A 12,089-nucleotide genomic window follows, 5' to 3' on the forward strand; every position below is an offset into this window, starting at 1 on the left:
CGTAATTTTTCCCGAGGGCATGCAGCTTTACTCTATGATTAAATGATGATGGCGTCCTCTTGGGTAAAATATTCCGGAGGTAAAATAGAGCCCCATTCGGATCTCCGGGCGGGGACTACTCAAGAGGATGTCGTTATCAGGAGAAAGAAAACTGGCGTTCTACGGATCGGAGCGTGGAATGTCAGATCCCTTAATCGGGCAGGTAGGTTAGAAAATTTAAAAAGGGAAATGGATAGAATGGATAGGTTGAAGTTAGATATAGTGGGAATTAGTGAAGTTCGGTGGCAGGAGGAACAAGACTTCTGGTCAGGTGACTACAGGGTTATAAACACAAAATCAAATAGGGGTAATGCAGGAGTAGGTTTAATAATGAATAGGAAAATAGGAATGCGGGTAAGCTACTACAAACAGCATAGTGAACGCATTATTGTGGCCAAGATAGATACGAAGCCCACACCTACTACAGTAGTACAAGTTTATATGCCAACTAGCTCTGCAGATGACGAAGAAATTGAAGAAATGTATGATGAAATAAAAGAAATTATTCAGATTGTGAAGGGAGACGAAAATTTAATAGTCATGGGTAACTGGAATTCGAGTGTAGGAAAAGGGAGAGAAGGAAACATAGTAGGTGAATATGGATTGGGGCTAAGAAATGAAAGAGGAAGCCGCCTGGTAGAATTTTGCACAGAGCACAACATAATCATAGCTAACACTTGGTTTAAGAATCATGAAAGAAGGTTGTATACATGGAAGAACCCTGGAGATACTAAAAGGTATCAGATAGATTATATAATGGTAAGACAGAGATTTAGGAACCAGGTTTTAAATTGTAAGACATTCCCAGGGGCAGATGTGGACTCTGACCACAATCTATTGGTTATGAACTGTAGATTAAAACTGAAGAAACTGCAAAAAGGTGGGAATTTAATGAGATGGGACCTGGATAAACTGAAAGAACCAGAGGTTGTACAGAGTTTCAGGGAGAGCATAAGGGAACAATTGACAGGAATGGGGGAAATAAATACAGTAGAAGAAGAATGGGTAGCTTTGAGGGATGAAGTAGTGAAGTCAGCAGAGGATCAAGTAGGTAAAAAGACGAGGGCTAGTAGAAATCCTTGGGTAACAGAAGAAATATTGAATTTAATTGATGAAAGGAGAAAATATAAAAATGCAGTAAATGAAGCAGGCAGAAAGGAATGCAAACGTCTCAAAAATGAGATCGACAGGAAGTGCAAAATGGCTAAGCAGGGATGGCTAGAGGACAAATGTAAGGATGTAGAGGCCTATCTCACTAGGGGTAAGATAGATATTGCCTACAGGAAAATTAAAGAGACCTTTGGAGATAAGAGAACGACTTGTATGAATATCAAGAGCTCAGATGGAAATCCAGTTCTAAGCAATGAAGGGAAAGCAGAAAGGTGGAAGGAGTATACAGAGGGTCTAAACAAGGGCGATGTACTTGAGAACAATATTATGGAAATGGAAGAGGATGTAGATGAAGATGAAATGGGAGATATGATACTGCGTGAAGAGTTTGACAGAGCACTGAAAGACCTGAGTCGAAACAAGGCTCCCGGAGTAGACAACATTCCATTGGAACTACTGACGGCATTGGGAGAGCCAGTCCTAACAAAACTCTACCATCTGGTGAGCAAGATGTATGAAACAGGCGAAATACCCTCAGACTTCAAGAAGAATATAATAATTCCAATCTCAAAGAAAGCAGGTGTTGACAGATGTGAAAATTACCGAACTATCAGTTTAATAAGCAATAACTAACGCGAATTCTTTGCAGACGAATGGAAAAACTAGTAGAAGCCAACCTCGGGGAAGATCAGTTTGGATTCCGTAGAAACACTGGAACACGTGAGGCAATACTGAACTTACGACTTATCTTAGAAGAAAGATTAAGGAAAGGCAAACCTACGTTTCTAGCATTTGTAAACTTAAGAGAAAGCTTTTGACAATGTTGACTGGAATATTCTCTTTCAAATTCTAAAGGTGGCAGGGGTAAAATACAGGGAGCGAAAGGCTATTTACAATTTGTACAGAAACCAGATGGCAGTTATAAGAGTCGAGGGACATGAAATGGAAGCAGTGGTTGGGAAGAGAGTAAGACAGGGTTGTAGTCTCTCCCCGATGCTGTTCAATCTGTATATTGAGCAAGCAGTAAAGGAAACAAAAGAAAAATTCGGAGTAGGTATTAAAATTCATGGAGAAGAAATAAAAACTTTGAGGTTCGCCGATGACATTGTAATTCTGCCAGAGACAGCAAAGGACTTGGAAGAGCAGTTGAATGGAATGGACAGTGTCTTGAAAGGAGGATATAAGATGAACATCAACAAAAGCAAAACGAGGATAATGGGATGTAGTCTAATTAAGTCGGGTGATGCTGAGGGAATTAGATTAGGAAATGAGACACTTAAAGTAGTAAACGAGTTTCGCTATTTGGGGAGCAAAATAACTAATGATGGTCGAAGTAGAGAGGATATAAAATGTAGACTAGCAATGGCAAGGAAAGCGTTTCTGAAGAAGAGAAATTTGTTAACATCGAGTATAGATTTAAGTGTCAGGAAGTCATTTCTGAAAGTATTTGTATGGAGTGTAACCATGTATGGAAGTGAAACATGGACGATAAATAGTTTGGACAAGAAGAGAGTAGAAGCTTTCGAAACGTGGTGCTACAGAAGAATGCTGAAGATTAGATGGGTAGATCACATAACGAATGAGGAAGTATTGAATAGGATTGGGGAGAAGAGAAGTTTGTGGCACAACTTGACCAGAAGAAGGGATCGTTTGGCAGGACATGTTCTGAGGCATCAAGGGATCATCAGTTTAGTATTGGAGGGCAGCGTGGAGGGTAAAAATCATAGAGGGAGACTAAGAGATGAATACACTAAGCAGATTCAGAAGGATGTAGGTTGCAGTAGGTACTGGGAGATGAAGAGGCTTGCACAGGATAGAGTAGCATGGAGAGCTGCATCAAACCAGTCTCAGGACTGAAGACCACAACAACAAACAACGTATCAACTTTATCTACTATTATTAAGAATCGAGAAAAAATTATTAATGCTGCGGCATCTGGTTCTGGAAACAAATCTAAACGACTTCGTACCGCCGAGTATGAAGACATCGAGACGTTAGTGCTAGAATGGTTCAATCATATGTGTGCATCCGACGCATCTTTAACTGGCCCTGTGATTCAGTCAAAAGGAAATGATATTGCTAAAGATATGGGCATCAAAAACTTCCTTTGTTCTGCTGGTTGGTTGTATCGGTTCCAAAAGAGACATTCAATTTCATCTGTACAAATTTGTGGTGATGCAAATAAAGTTGATGAAGAAAGTGCGAACAGCTGGTCGCATGAATTCAACCGAGTGAGGGAAAAGTATGCCTCGTGTGATGTGTTTAACATGGATGGAACTGGATTTTCCTACAATCATTTTCCAAATAACACCCTGGGGATAAAGTGTCATAAGTCTCACAGTGGTGCACGAAGCAAACAACGTGTGACTGTTGTACTGTGCTGTAATGCTGACGGCAGTGAGAAGTTTCATCCCTCGGTTATCGGTAAATCCGAGAAACCACGTTGTTTTAAAATCATAAATATGGACTCTTTACCTTGCATCTACTCTCACAACAAGAAAGCTTGGATCGATGGCACATCATTTCTCAAGTGGCTTCTTCGTTTCAACAGTCGAATGGTTGCTCAAAATGGACATATTCTTCTTAAATGGCTCTGAGCACTATGGGACTTAACATCTGAGGTCATCAGTGCCCTAGAACCTGGAATACTTAAACCTAACTAACCAAAGGACATCACACACATCAATGCCCGAGGCAGGATTTGAACCTGCGACCGTAGCGGTCGCGCGGTTCCAGACTGTAGCGCCTAGAACCGCTCGGGCACTCTGACCGGCCATGTTCTTCTTACATTGGACAGATGTGCTGCCCATAACGTTCATGATCTGAATCTATCCAACATAAAGGTTCAGATTTTTCCACCACAAGCCGCCTTCAGCCTTTCGACCAAGGCATAATCTCACTCATAAAGAGAGCTTATCGTAAACGACTTGTAAGAGCTGCAATTCGTGCAGCTGAAAACAATAGTGCAACCCCAAATTGGAATCTGCTTGACGCAATAAAAGCCATCGCAGCAGCCTGGAACTCAGTATCGCCACATCATATAGGGAAGTGCTTTAACAGAGCTTGGAGACACTGCAACACTGAAGATGTCCACGAGTTAGAAGATGCCGCTTCACCTGATGAATGGACAGTTCTGCTGGACGTTGCGAACCCTGTGATCAGTTTCGAAGAATTCATTAGTGTAGACGACGATGTTGCCGTGTGTGCTTCTGTGGAATCGGATGTGCCAAAAGCTGTGAACGAGGTGCAAGAAGGGCCATCAGAAGAAAGTGAAGAGGAAGAGAATACAGATACCATTCCACCTACCCGTCAGGAGATGTTTACAGCCTTGGACTTTTTAGAACGGTTCGCTTCAAGATCCGACGTCACTGCTGGGTTTACGGATGCTATCACTACAATTGGTTGTGAAATTACGAAATACTATCGTTCCCATGAACGTCAGCGAACCATGACCGAATATTTTCCAAGAGAGTAACGTACATAATTTGTGAGTACTTGGATTTTACAATCATTTTATAGTGTTATAAGTCTACAATAACGTCACTGATAGTGTAGTGCATTACACATTAGTGTACTGCCGTACATGTATACTTATTAAAATCTGTGTTTCTCACTTAACACGATTTTTTTAAACACGAATTCCTGATTTTTCGGTCCCTTCCGATTCGTGTTAACGAAGCTTTACTGTATTATTTTAGGGTGCCCCGATGATTTTTGACCTCCCTACATCTCCGCCAAGTTCCGCCGAGATAGTCTGTTTACAGAATTAAATTTTCACTCTACAGCGGAGTGTGCGCTGATATGAAACTTCCTGGCAGATTAAAACTGTGTGCCGGACCGAGACTCGAACTCGGGACCTTTGCCTCTCGCGGGCAAGTGCTTGGGTAGCTCAGTTGGTAGAGCACTTGCCAGCGAAAGGCAAAGGTCCTGAATACGAATCTCGGTCCGGCACACAGTTTTAATCTGCCAGGAAGTTTCAGTCTGTTTACACCTGGGAGTGCCGCCGTGCAAGTGCCAGCTGGGGGCCTGTTTACCTGCTGCTGGTTCTCTCGCTGCGTGTTGAGCCTCGCCTCGACGCACTGGCGCGTCTCTATGAAGGCCTGGCGCTGCGCCAGCTCGCTGGGGTAGTGCGTGAACACCCCCGCTACGTTGGCCGCCAGCAGCAGCAGAGCGTTGCAGCCCAGCTGCAACAACAACAACAACAACACGTCAGTCAGCACCGGCAACACCAGCTGAAAGGCGAGCTACAGAAAGTATCGTGTCACACCATAGACAGGTGGAGAATTCCACACATATTATAGAAATCGATACTTGTTTGTATATACACTTAGAACTCATGGAATCGCCATATACACTACTGGTCATTAAAATTGCCACACCAAGAAGAAATGCAGATGATCAACGGGTATACATGGGACAAATATATTATACTAGGACATGTGATTACATTTTCACGCAATTTGGGTGCATAGATCATGAGAAATCAGTACCCAAATATACCCCCTCTGGCCGTAACAACGGCCTTGATACGCCTGGGCATTGAGTCAAACTGAGTTCGGATGGCGTGTACAGGTACAGCGGCCCATATAGCTTCAAAACGATACCACAGTTCATCGAGAGTAGTGACGGGCGTTTTCTGACGAGCCAGTTGCTCGGCCACCATTGGCCAGACATTTTCAGTTGGTGAGAGATCTGGAGAATGTGCTGGCCAGGGCAGGAGTCGAACATTTTCTGTATCCAGAAAGGCCCGTACAGGACCTGCAACATGCGGTCGTGCATTATCCTGCTGAAATGTAGGGCTTCGCAGGGATAGAACGAAGGGTACAGGCCGGCCGCGATGGTCTAGCGGTTCTAGGCGCTCACTCCGGAACCGCGCGACTGCTACGGTCGCAGGTTCGAATCCTGCCTCGGGCATGAATGTTTGTGATGTCCTTAGGTTAGTTAGGTTTAAGTAGTTCTAAGTTCTAGGGGACTGATGACCACAGATGTTAAGTCCCATAGTGCTCAGAGTTTAATAACTTCCTGTGCACGATCTGGTCCATCACATTTTCCACTTCCGTAGTCTTTCGCGTAGTACGACATATAATGTCGCTGCAAATTAAATTTCGTTTTGTGACATACTAAACATTTTGCAACACCATCTTTTTCTGTAAACAGATACAATTCCTCCCAACTGCGAAAGCATGGTTGGGGTTACACAACGGCGACTTGACATGATTCTTAACCAGCGAAGTGACTGTTAGAGCTGATCGTAGTACTTTAAACGTTACACAGTCATCCCGATTTCAATAGGCAAGCTGCGGCCCTATTCAAACGTGCGCGCGCATTTCCCCTCCCTCCCTACTCCACGACCTTGCACCTGCTCGCGAGCACGTGCCTGAGCAGACGCGAGTACTCGCGCTCAAAACCGGCCAGTTGTTAAGCCCTGATCTAAAGGTTTTGATGAATGAGTTTGCGAGTAGCAAGATATGTGACATATAACATTGACTTAGAAGCTTAAATTATTGACCTTAATATTTGAGATAAATTTCAGCTTCATACCCCTACCCGTTCTGGAGAAAAAGAGGTCTACATCTACATCTACATGGCTACTCTGCAAATAACATTGAAGTGCGTGGCAGAGGATTCATCGAACCACTTCCACAATATTCTCTATCATTCCACTCTCGAACAGCGCACGGGAAAAAAAGGGCATCTCTTCTTCCCCTGCAAGCTCTGATTTCTCGTAATTTATCATGGTGATCGTTTCTCCCTATGTAGGTCGGCGTCAGCAAAACATTTTCGCATTCGCATTCGGAGGAGAAAGTTGGTAATTGGAATTTCGTAACAAGATCCGACCGCAACGCCTTTATTTTAATGATTATCAGCCCAAATACTGTATCACTTCTGTGACACTCTCTCCCATATTTCGCGATAATACAAAACGTGCTGCCTTGCTTTGAACTTTTGCGATGTACTCCGTCAGTCCTATCTGGTAAGGATCCCACATCGCGCAGCAGTATTCTAAAAGTAGGAAGGACAAGCGTACTGTAGGCAGTCTCCTTAGTAGATCTGTTACATTTCCTAAGTGTCCTGCCAACAAAACGCAGTCTCTGGTTAGCCTTCATGACAACATTTTCTATATCTTCCTACCAATTTAAGTTGTTCGTAAATGTATTTCCTAGGTATTTAGTTGACTTTACGGTCTTCAGATCTCACTGATTTATCGTGTAACCGAAGTTTAACGGATTTCTTTTAACACTCGTGTTGATGACCTCACACTTCTCATTATTTAAGGTCAATTTCCAATCTTACATGATACATACATATTCTCTAAATCGTTTTACAGTTTGTTTTGATCTTCTGATGACTTTAGTAGAGGACAAATGACAGCATCATCTGCAAACAACTTAAGACGGCTGCTCAGATTGTCTCCTAAATAGTTTATATAGATAAGGAACAGCAGAGGCCGGCCGGGGTGGCCGAGCGGTTCTAGGCGCTTCAGCCTGGAACCGCGCGACAGCTACGGTCGCAGGTTCAAATCCTGCCTCGGGCGTGGATGTGTGTGATGTCCTTAGGTTGGTTAGGTTTAAGTAGTTCTAAGTTCTAGGGGACTGATGACCTCAGATGTTAAGTCCCATAATGCTCAGAGCCATTTTGAACAGCAGAGCGCCTAAACACTACCTTGGAGAACGCCAGTAATCATATTTGTTTTACTCAATCAGTTACCATGAACTGTGACCTCTCTGACAGGAAAACACGAATCCACTCGCATAACTGAGACGATATTCCACAATCACGCTATTTGATTAGAAGCCGCCTGTATGAGGTACAGCGACAATAGCCTTCTGGGAATCTAGAAATACGAAATCAGTTTGAAATCTCTTGTCGACGGCACTCAGCACGTCGCGTGAGTAAAGAGCTAGTTGTGTTTCACAAGAAGGATGTTTTCTAAATCTGTATAGACGACCGTAGCTTTTGATTACATCGTCTTAGAAGCTTACATTCTCTTACACCGCGAAGGGAGCTTAGTCCTTGGTGTTGTTGTTGTTGTGGTCTTCAGAGACCAAAGGCTGGTTTGAAACATCTGTGCTTGCTACTCTATCCTGTACAAGCTTCTTTATGTGCGAGTAAGTACTGCAGCCTACATCCTTCTGAATCTGCTTAGTGTACTCATCTCTTGGTCTCCCTGTGCGATTTTTACTCTCCTCGCCTCCGTCCAGTACTAAATTGGTGAACCCTAGATGCCTCAGGACGTGTCGTACCAACTGACCCCTTTTCCTAATCAAGTTGCGCCACAAATTCCTCTTCTGTCCAGTTCTATTCAGTACCTCTTTATTAGTTACGTGACGTACCCGTCTAATCTTCAGCGTTCTTCTGTAGCACCACAAAAAAAAAAAAAAGGTTCAAATGGCTCTGAGCACTATGGGACTTAACTTCTAAGGTCATCAGTCCCCTAGAACTTAGAACTAATTAAACCTAACTAACCTAAGGACATCACACACATCCATGCCCGAAGGAGGATTCGAACCTGCGACCGCAGCGGTCGCGCGGTTCCAGACTGTAGCGCCTAGAACCGCTCGCCCACCCCGGCCGGATGTAGCACCACATTTCGAAAGCTTCTGTTCTCTTCTTGTCTAAACTGTTCACTGTCCACGTTTCACTTCCGTACATGGCTACACTCCATACAAACACTTTCAGAAAAGACTTCCTGACACTTAGATCTACACTCGATGTTAACAAATTTCTCGTCTTCAGAAACGCTTACCTTGATATCGCCGGTGTACATTTTATATCCTGTCTAGTATTTGACATAAACCTCAACTTGACACCTCTAACCGCGTTCCTGAGAAAACGGACTCGTGAAAGACAGACAACAGATGGCAAAAAACGTTTTTAGTGTGATATAATAACAAATTGACAAATCTCGGATGTTTTCCTTTACTCGCACTGTGAAAACTTGCTGCTTGCGAAATTTCATTATTCTACGCCATCGGGGAAGTACCGTATAGGTTGTCGGGCAACAGTAAATGGCCGCATTTTTCCTTGCATTGACTTACAAGATTAGATTTTTTTTTTTTTTTTTTTTTTACACCGCCAAGGGACCAATACCTTAGAATGTAACATATATTACAACTTGGTAAGTCTACCAGTTCCTGAGGACAGATCGACAATAGGCAGACAGATAAACTGACGTGGAACCAAGTGATCAGCCGCGCGGTCCAAGGCACCTTGTAACGGTTCGCACGGCTACCTCACCCGTCGTTAGTTCGAGTCCTCCTTCGGGCATGTGTGTGTGTGTGTGTGTGTGTGTGTTGTCCTCTGCGTAAGTTAGTTTAAGTTAGATTACGTAGCGTGTAAGCCTAGGGACCGATGACCACAGCAGTTTGGTCCCATAGGAACTTACCACTACAGAGTGATCCTGTAGGGATCCGTTTACTCCGAATGAGGTATATAACGATAAAAAGCTTTTAATTTGGGTTGTCCTGTGCGGCTGGTCCCGGCAGAGGTTTTCGAGTCCTCCCTTGGGCATGGGTGTGTGTGGTTTGTCCTTAGGATAATTTAGGTTAAGTAGTGTGTAAGCTTAGGGACCAATGACCTTAGCAGTTAACTCCCATAAGATTTCACATACATTTGAACATTTTTTTCGGTTGTCTTTCTTCGACCTCTGCTCTAAGATAACTCGTACGGCGGTCAGTGTTGCTTTCTGTGTTTCTAGATCTTTCCGCAAATCAATTTGATCTTCCGCCACTCCTCCTCCATCCCCCCCCCTCCCCCCCCCCCCCCCCCCCCCCCCGCTGCCCACTCACCCAATCCCTCTACACCCCTGGCCTGTTTTATCCTGGCCTGTTTTATCAGTCGTTCCCTTCATCTGCAGATTACTGTTCGGTAGTTGGTTCCAGCACTACAAAATCACGCTGCATAATACCCAAAATAGGTTTTTTCTAACGGCCAAATTTTACTTCAACGCGGAGCCTTAATCTCTGCTCTAAATTTTGCGAATCTACGAAGCAGAAAATGGTACACGAAACGCCTGCGAACACTAAAAGTAGCGATTTTGTAACGAGACGAAATGACCAGCTCGTGTAGATGAAGATAACGGAGAGCTATTGCATATCCCCTGGCCGTTTCAAAGCAAACATGCAAATTAAATGTATTGTGTAAGCTGGGTTTAATTAATGGCACGAGCGATGCGGAGCAGATTAACGTGAAATAATAATTGTGTTCCATTTACAGCAAATTACGTAATCACCTCGTCTGATTACGAAGTTTGATGGGCTGGACTGTTTATCCCAGCATATATTCGGCTAACGCCCATTATTGTATTGCTCGCAATTTTTGTTCTAGCTCGTCGTCTAGTTATTTACTGGTAATAATCATCATCTTTGTAAATTACAGATTATATGTTAGATCTGTTCCGTCAAAGGTGGCGTCAGACTTTTCCCTTTTCGCTGAGACTTGCGTCTCCGTACTTAACAATGGCAGTCTGTAACCTTGCATTCGGCTCGCAATGGTCAACTACACTGAAGAGGCAAAGAAACTGGCACACCTGACTAATACCCTGTAGAGTCCCTTGCAGCACGCAGAAGTACAGAAACACTACGTGGTCTGCACTCAACTAATGTCTGAAGTAGTGCTGCAAGGAACTGACACCACGAATCCTGCAGGGCCGTCCATAAATCCGTAAGAGTACGGCGGGGTGCAGATCTCTTCTGAACAGCACGATTGGAGGCTTATATAATGATCATGTCTGCTGAATTTGGTGTATACCGGAAGTGTTTAAACTCAGAAGAGAGTTCCTGGAGACACTCTGTAGGAATTCTGGACGTGTGGAGAGTCGCATTATCCTGCTCGAATTGTCCAGCTCCGTCGGAATGCACAATGAGCATGAATGGGTGCAGGTGATCAGACAGGCTGTGAGATTACGCATCAGCTGTCAAAGTCGTATCTAGACGTATCAGGGCTCCTATATCACTCCAGCTGCACGCGCCCCACACCATTACAGAGCGTCCACCAGCTTGAACAGTCCCCTGCTGACATGCAGGGTCCCTGGATTCATCACGTTATCTCTATACCCGTACTCGTCCATCGGCTCGACACAATTTAAAACGAGACTCGCCCGATAGGCAACACGACTCCAGTCATCAACAGTCCAATGTCGGTGTTGACGGGCCCAGCCGAGGCGTAAAGTTTTGTGTCATGCAGTCATCAAGGTTACACGAGTGGGCCTTCGACACCGAAAGCCATGGATAATATTTCGTTGAATGGTTCGCACGCTGACACTTTTTGATGACCGAGTATTAAAATATGCATCAATTTGCGGAACGTTGAACGATTCTCTTCAGTCGTCGTTGGTCCCGTTCTTGCAGGATCTTTTTCCGACCACAGAGATGGAAAAATGGCTCTGAGCACTATGGGACTTAACATCTATGGTCATTAGTCCTCTAGAACTTAGAACTACTTAAAGATAACTAAGCTAAGGACATCACACAACACCCAGTCATCACGAGGCAGAGAAAATCCCTGACCCCGCCGGGAATCGAACCCGGGAACCCAGGCGCGGGAAGTGAAAACGCTACCGCACGACCACGAGCTGCGGACCCACAGAGATGTCTGAGATCTGATGTTTTACCGGATTCCTGATATTCACAGAACACTCGTGCAATGGTCGTGCAGGAAAGTCCTCACTTCATCGCTACCTCGGAAATGCAGTGTCCCATCGCTCGTGCGCCGACTATAACACCACTTAAATCTTGATAACGTGCCACTACAGCTGCAGTAGTCGATCTAACAACTGCGCCAGGCACTTGTCTTATACAGGCATAGCCGACCGCAGCGCCGTATTCCGTCCATTATACCTCTGTATTTGAATACGCATGCCTATGCCACTTTCTTTGGCGCTTCAGTGTATTTTTCTATGTAATCTATCATCGTCTCATATTGTATGGAGCTGTGTTCAG

At 44.2% G+C, this 12,089-nt stretch overlaps 1 protein-coding gene across 1 annotated transcript in view; it reads right to left on the reverse strand.

The window, feature by feature from the left end:
• The window catches only part of LOC126426481 (adenylate cyclase type 5-like), an 858,869-nt gene that overhangs the window by 572,918 nt on the left and 273,862 nt on the right, over positions 1-12,089 (reverse strand). The window contains exon 2 of the mRNA XM_050088392.1: positions 5,184-5,333. Within this exon, the coding sequence (XP_049944349.1) occupies positions 5,184-5,333 (150 nt within the window). The remainder of the gene's footprint in view (positions 1-5,183; positions 5,334-12,089) is intronic.

This window comes from Schistocerca serialis, chromosome 11 (genome assembly GCF_023864345.2).
Source record: "Schistocerca serialis cubense isolate TAMUIC-IGC-003099 chromosome 11, iqSchSeri2.2, whole genome shotgun sequence".
In the NCBI taxonomy this organism is placed as follows: Eukaryota; Metazoa; Arthropoda; class Insecta; order Orthoptera; family Acrididae; genus Schistocerca; species Schistocerca serialis.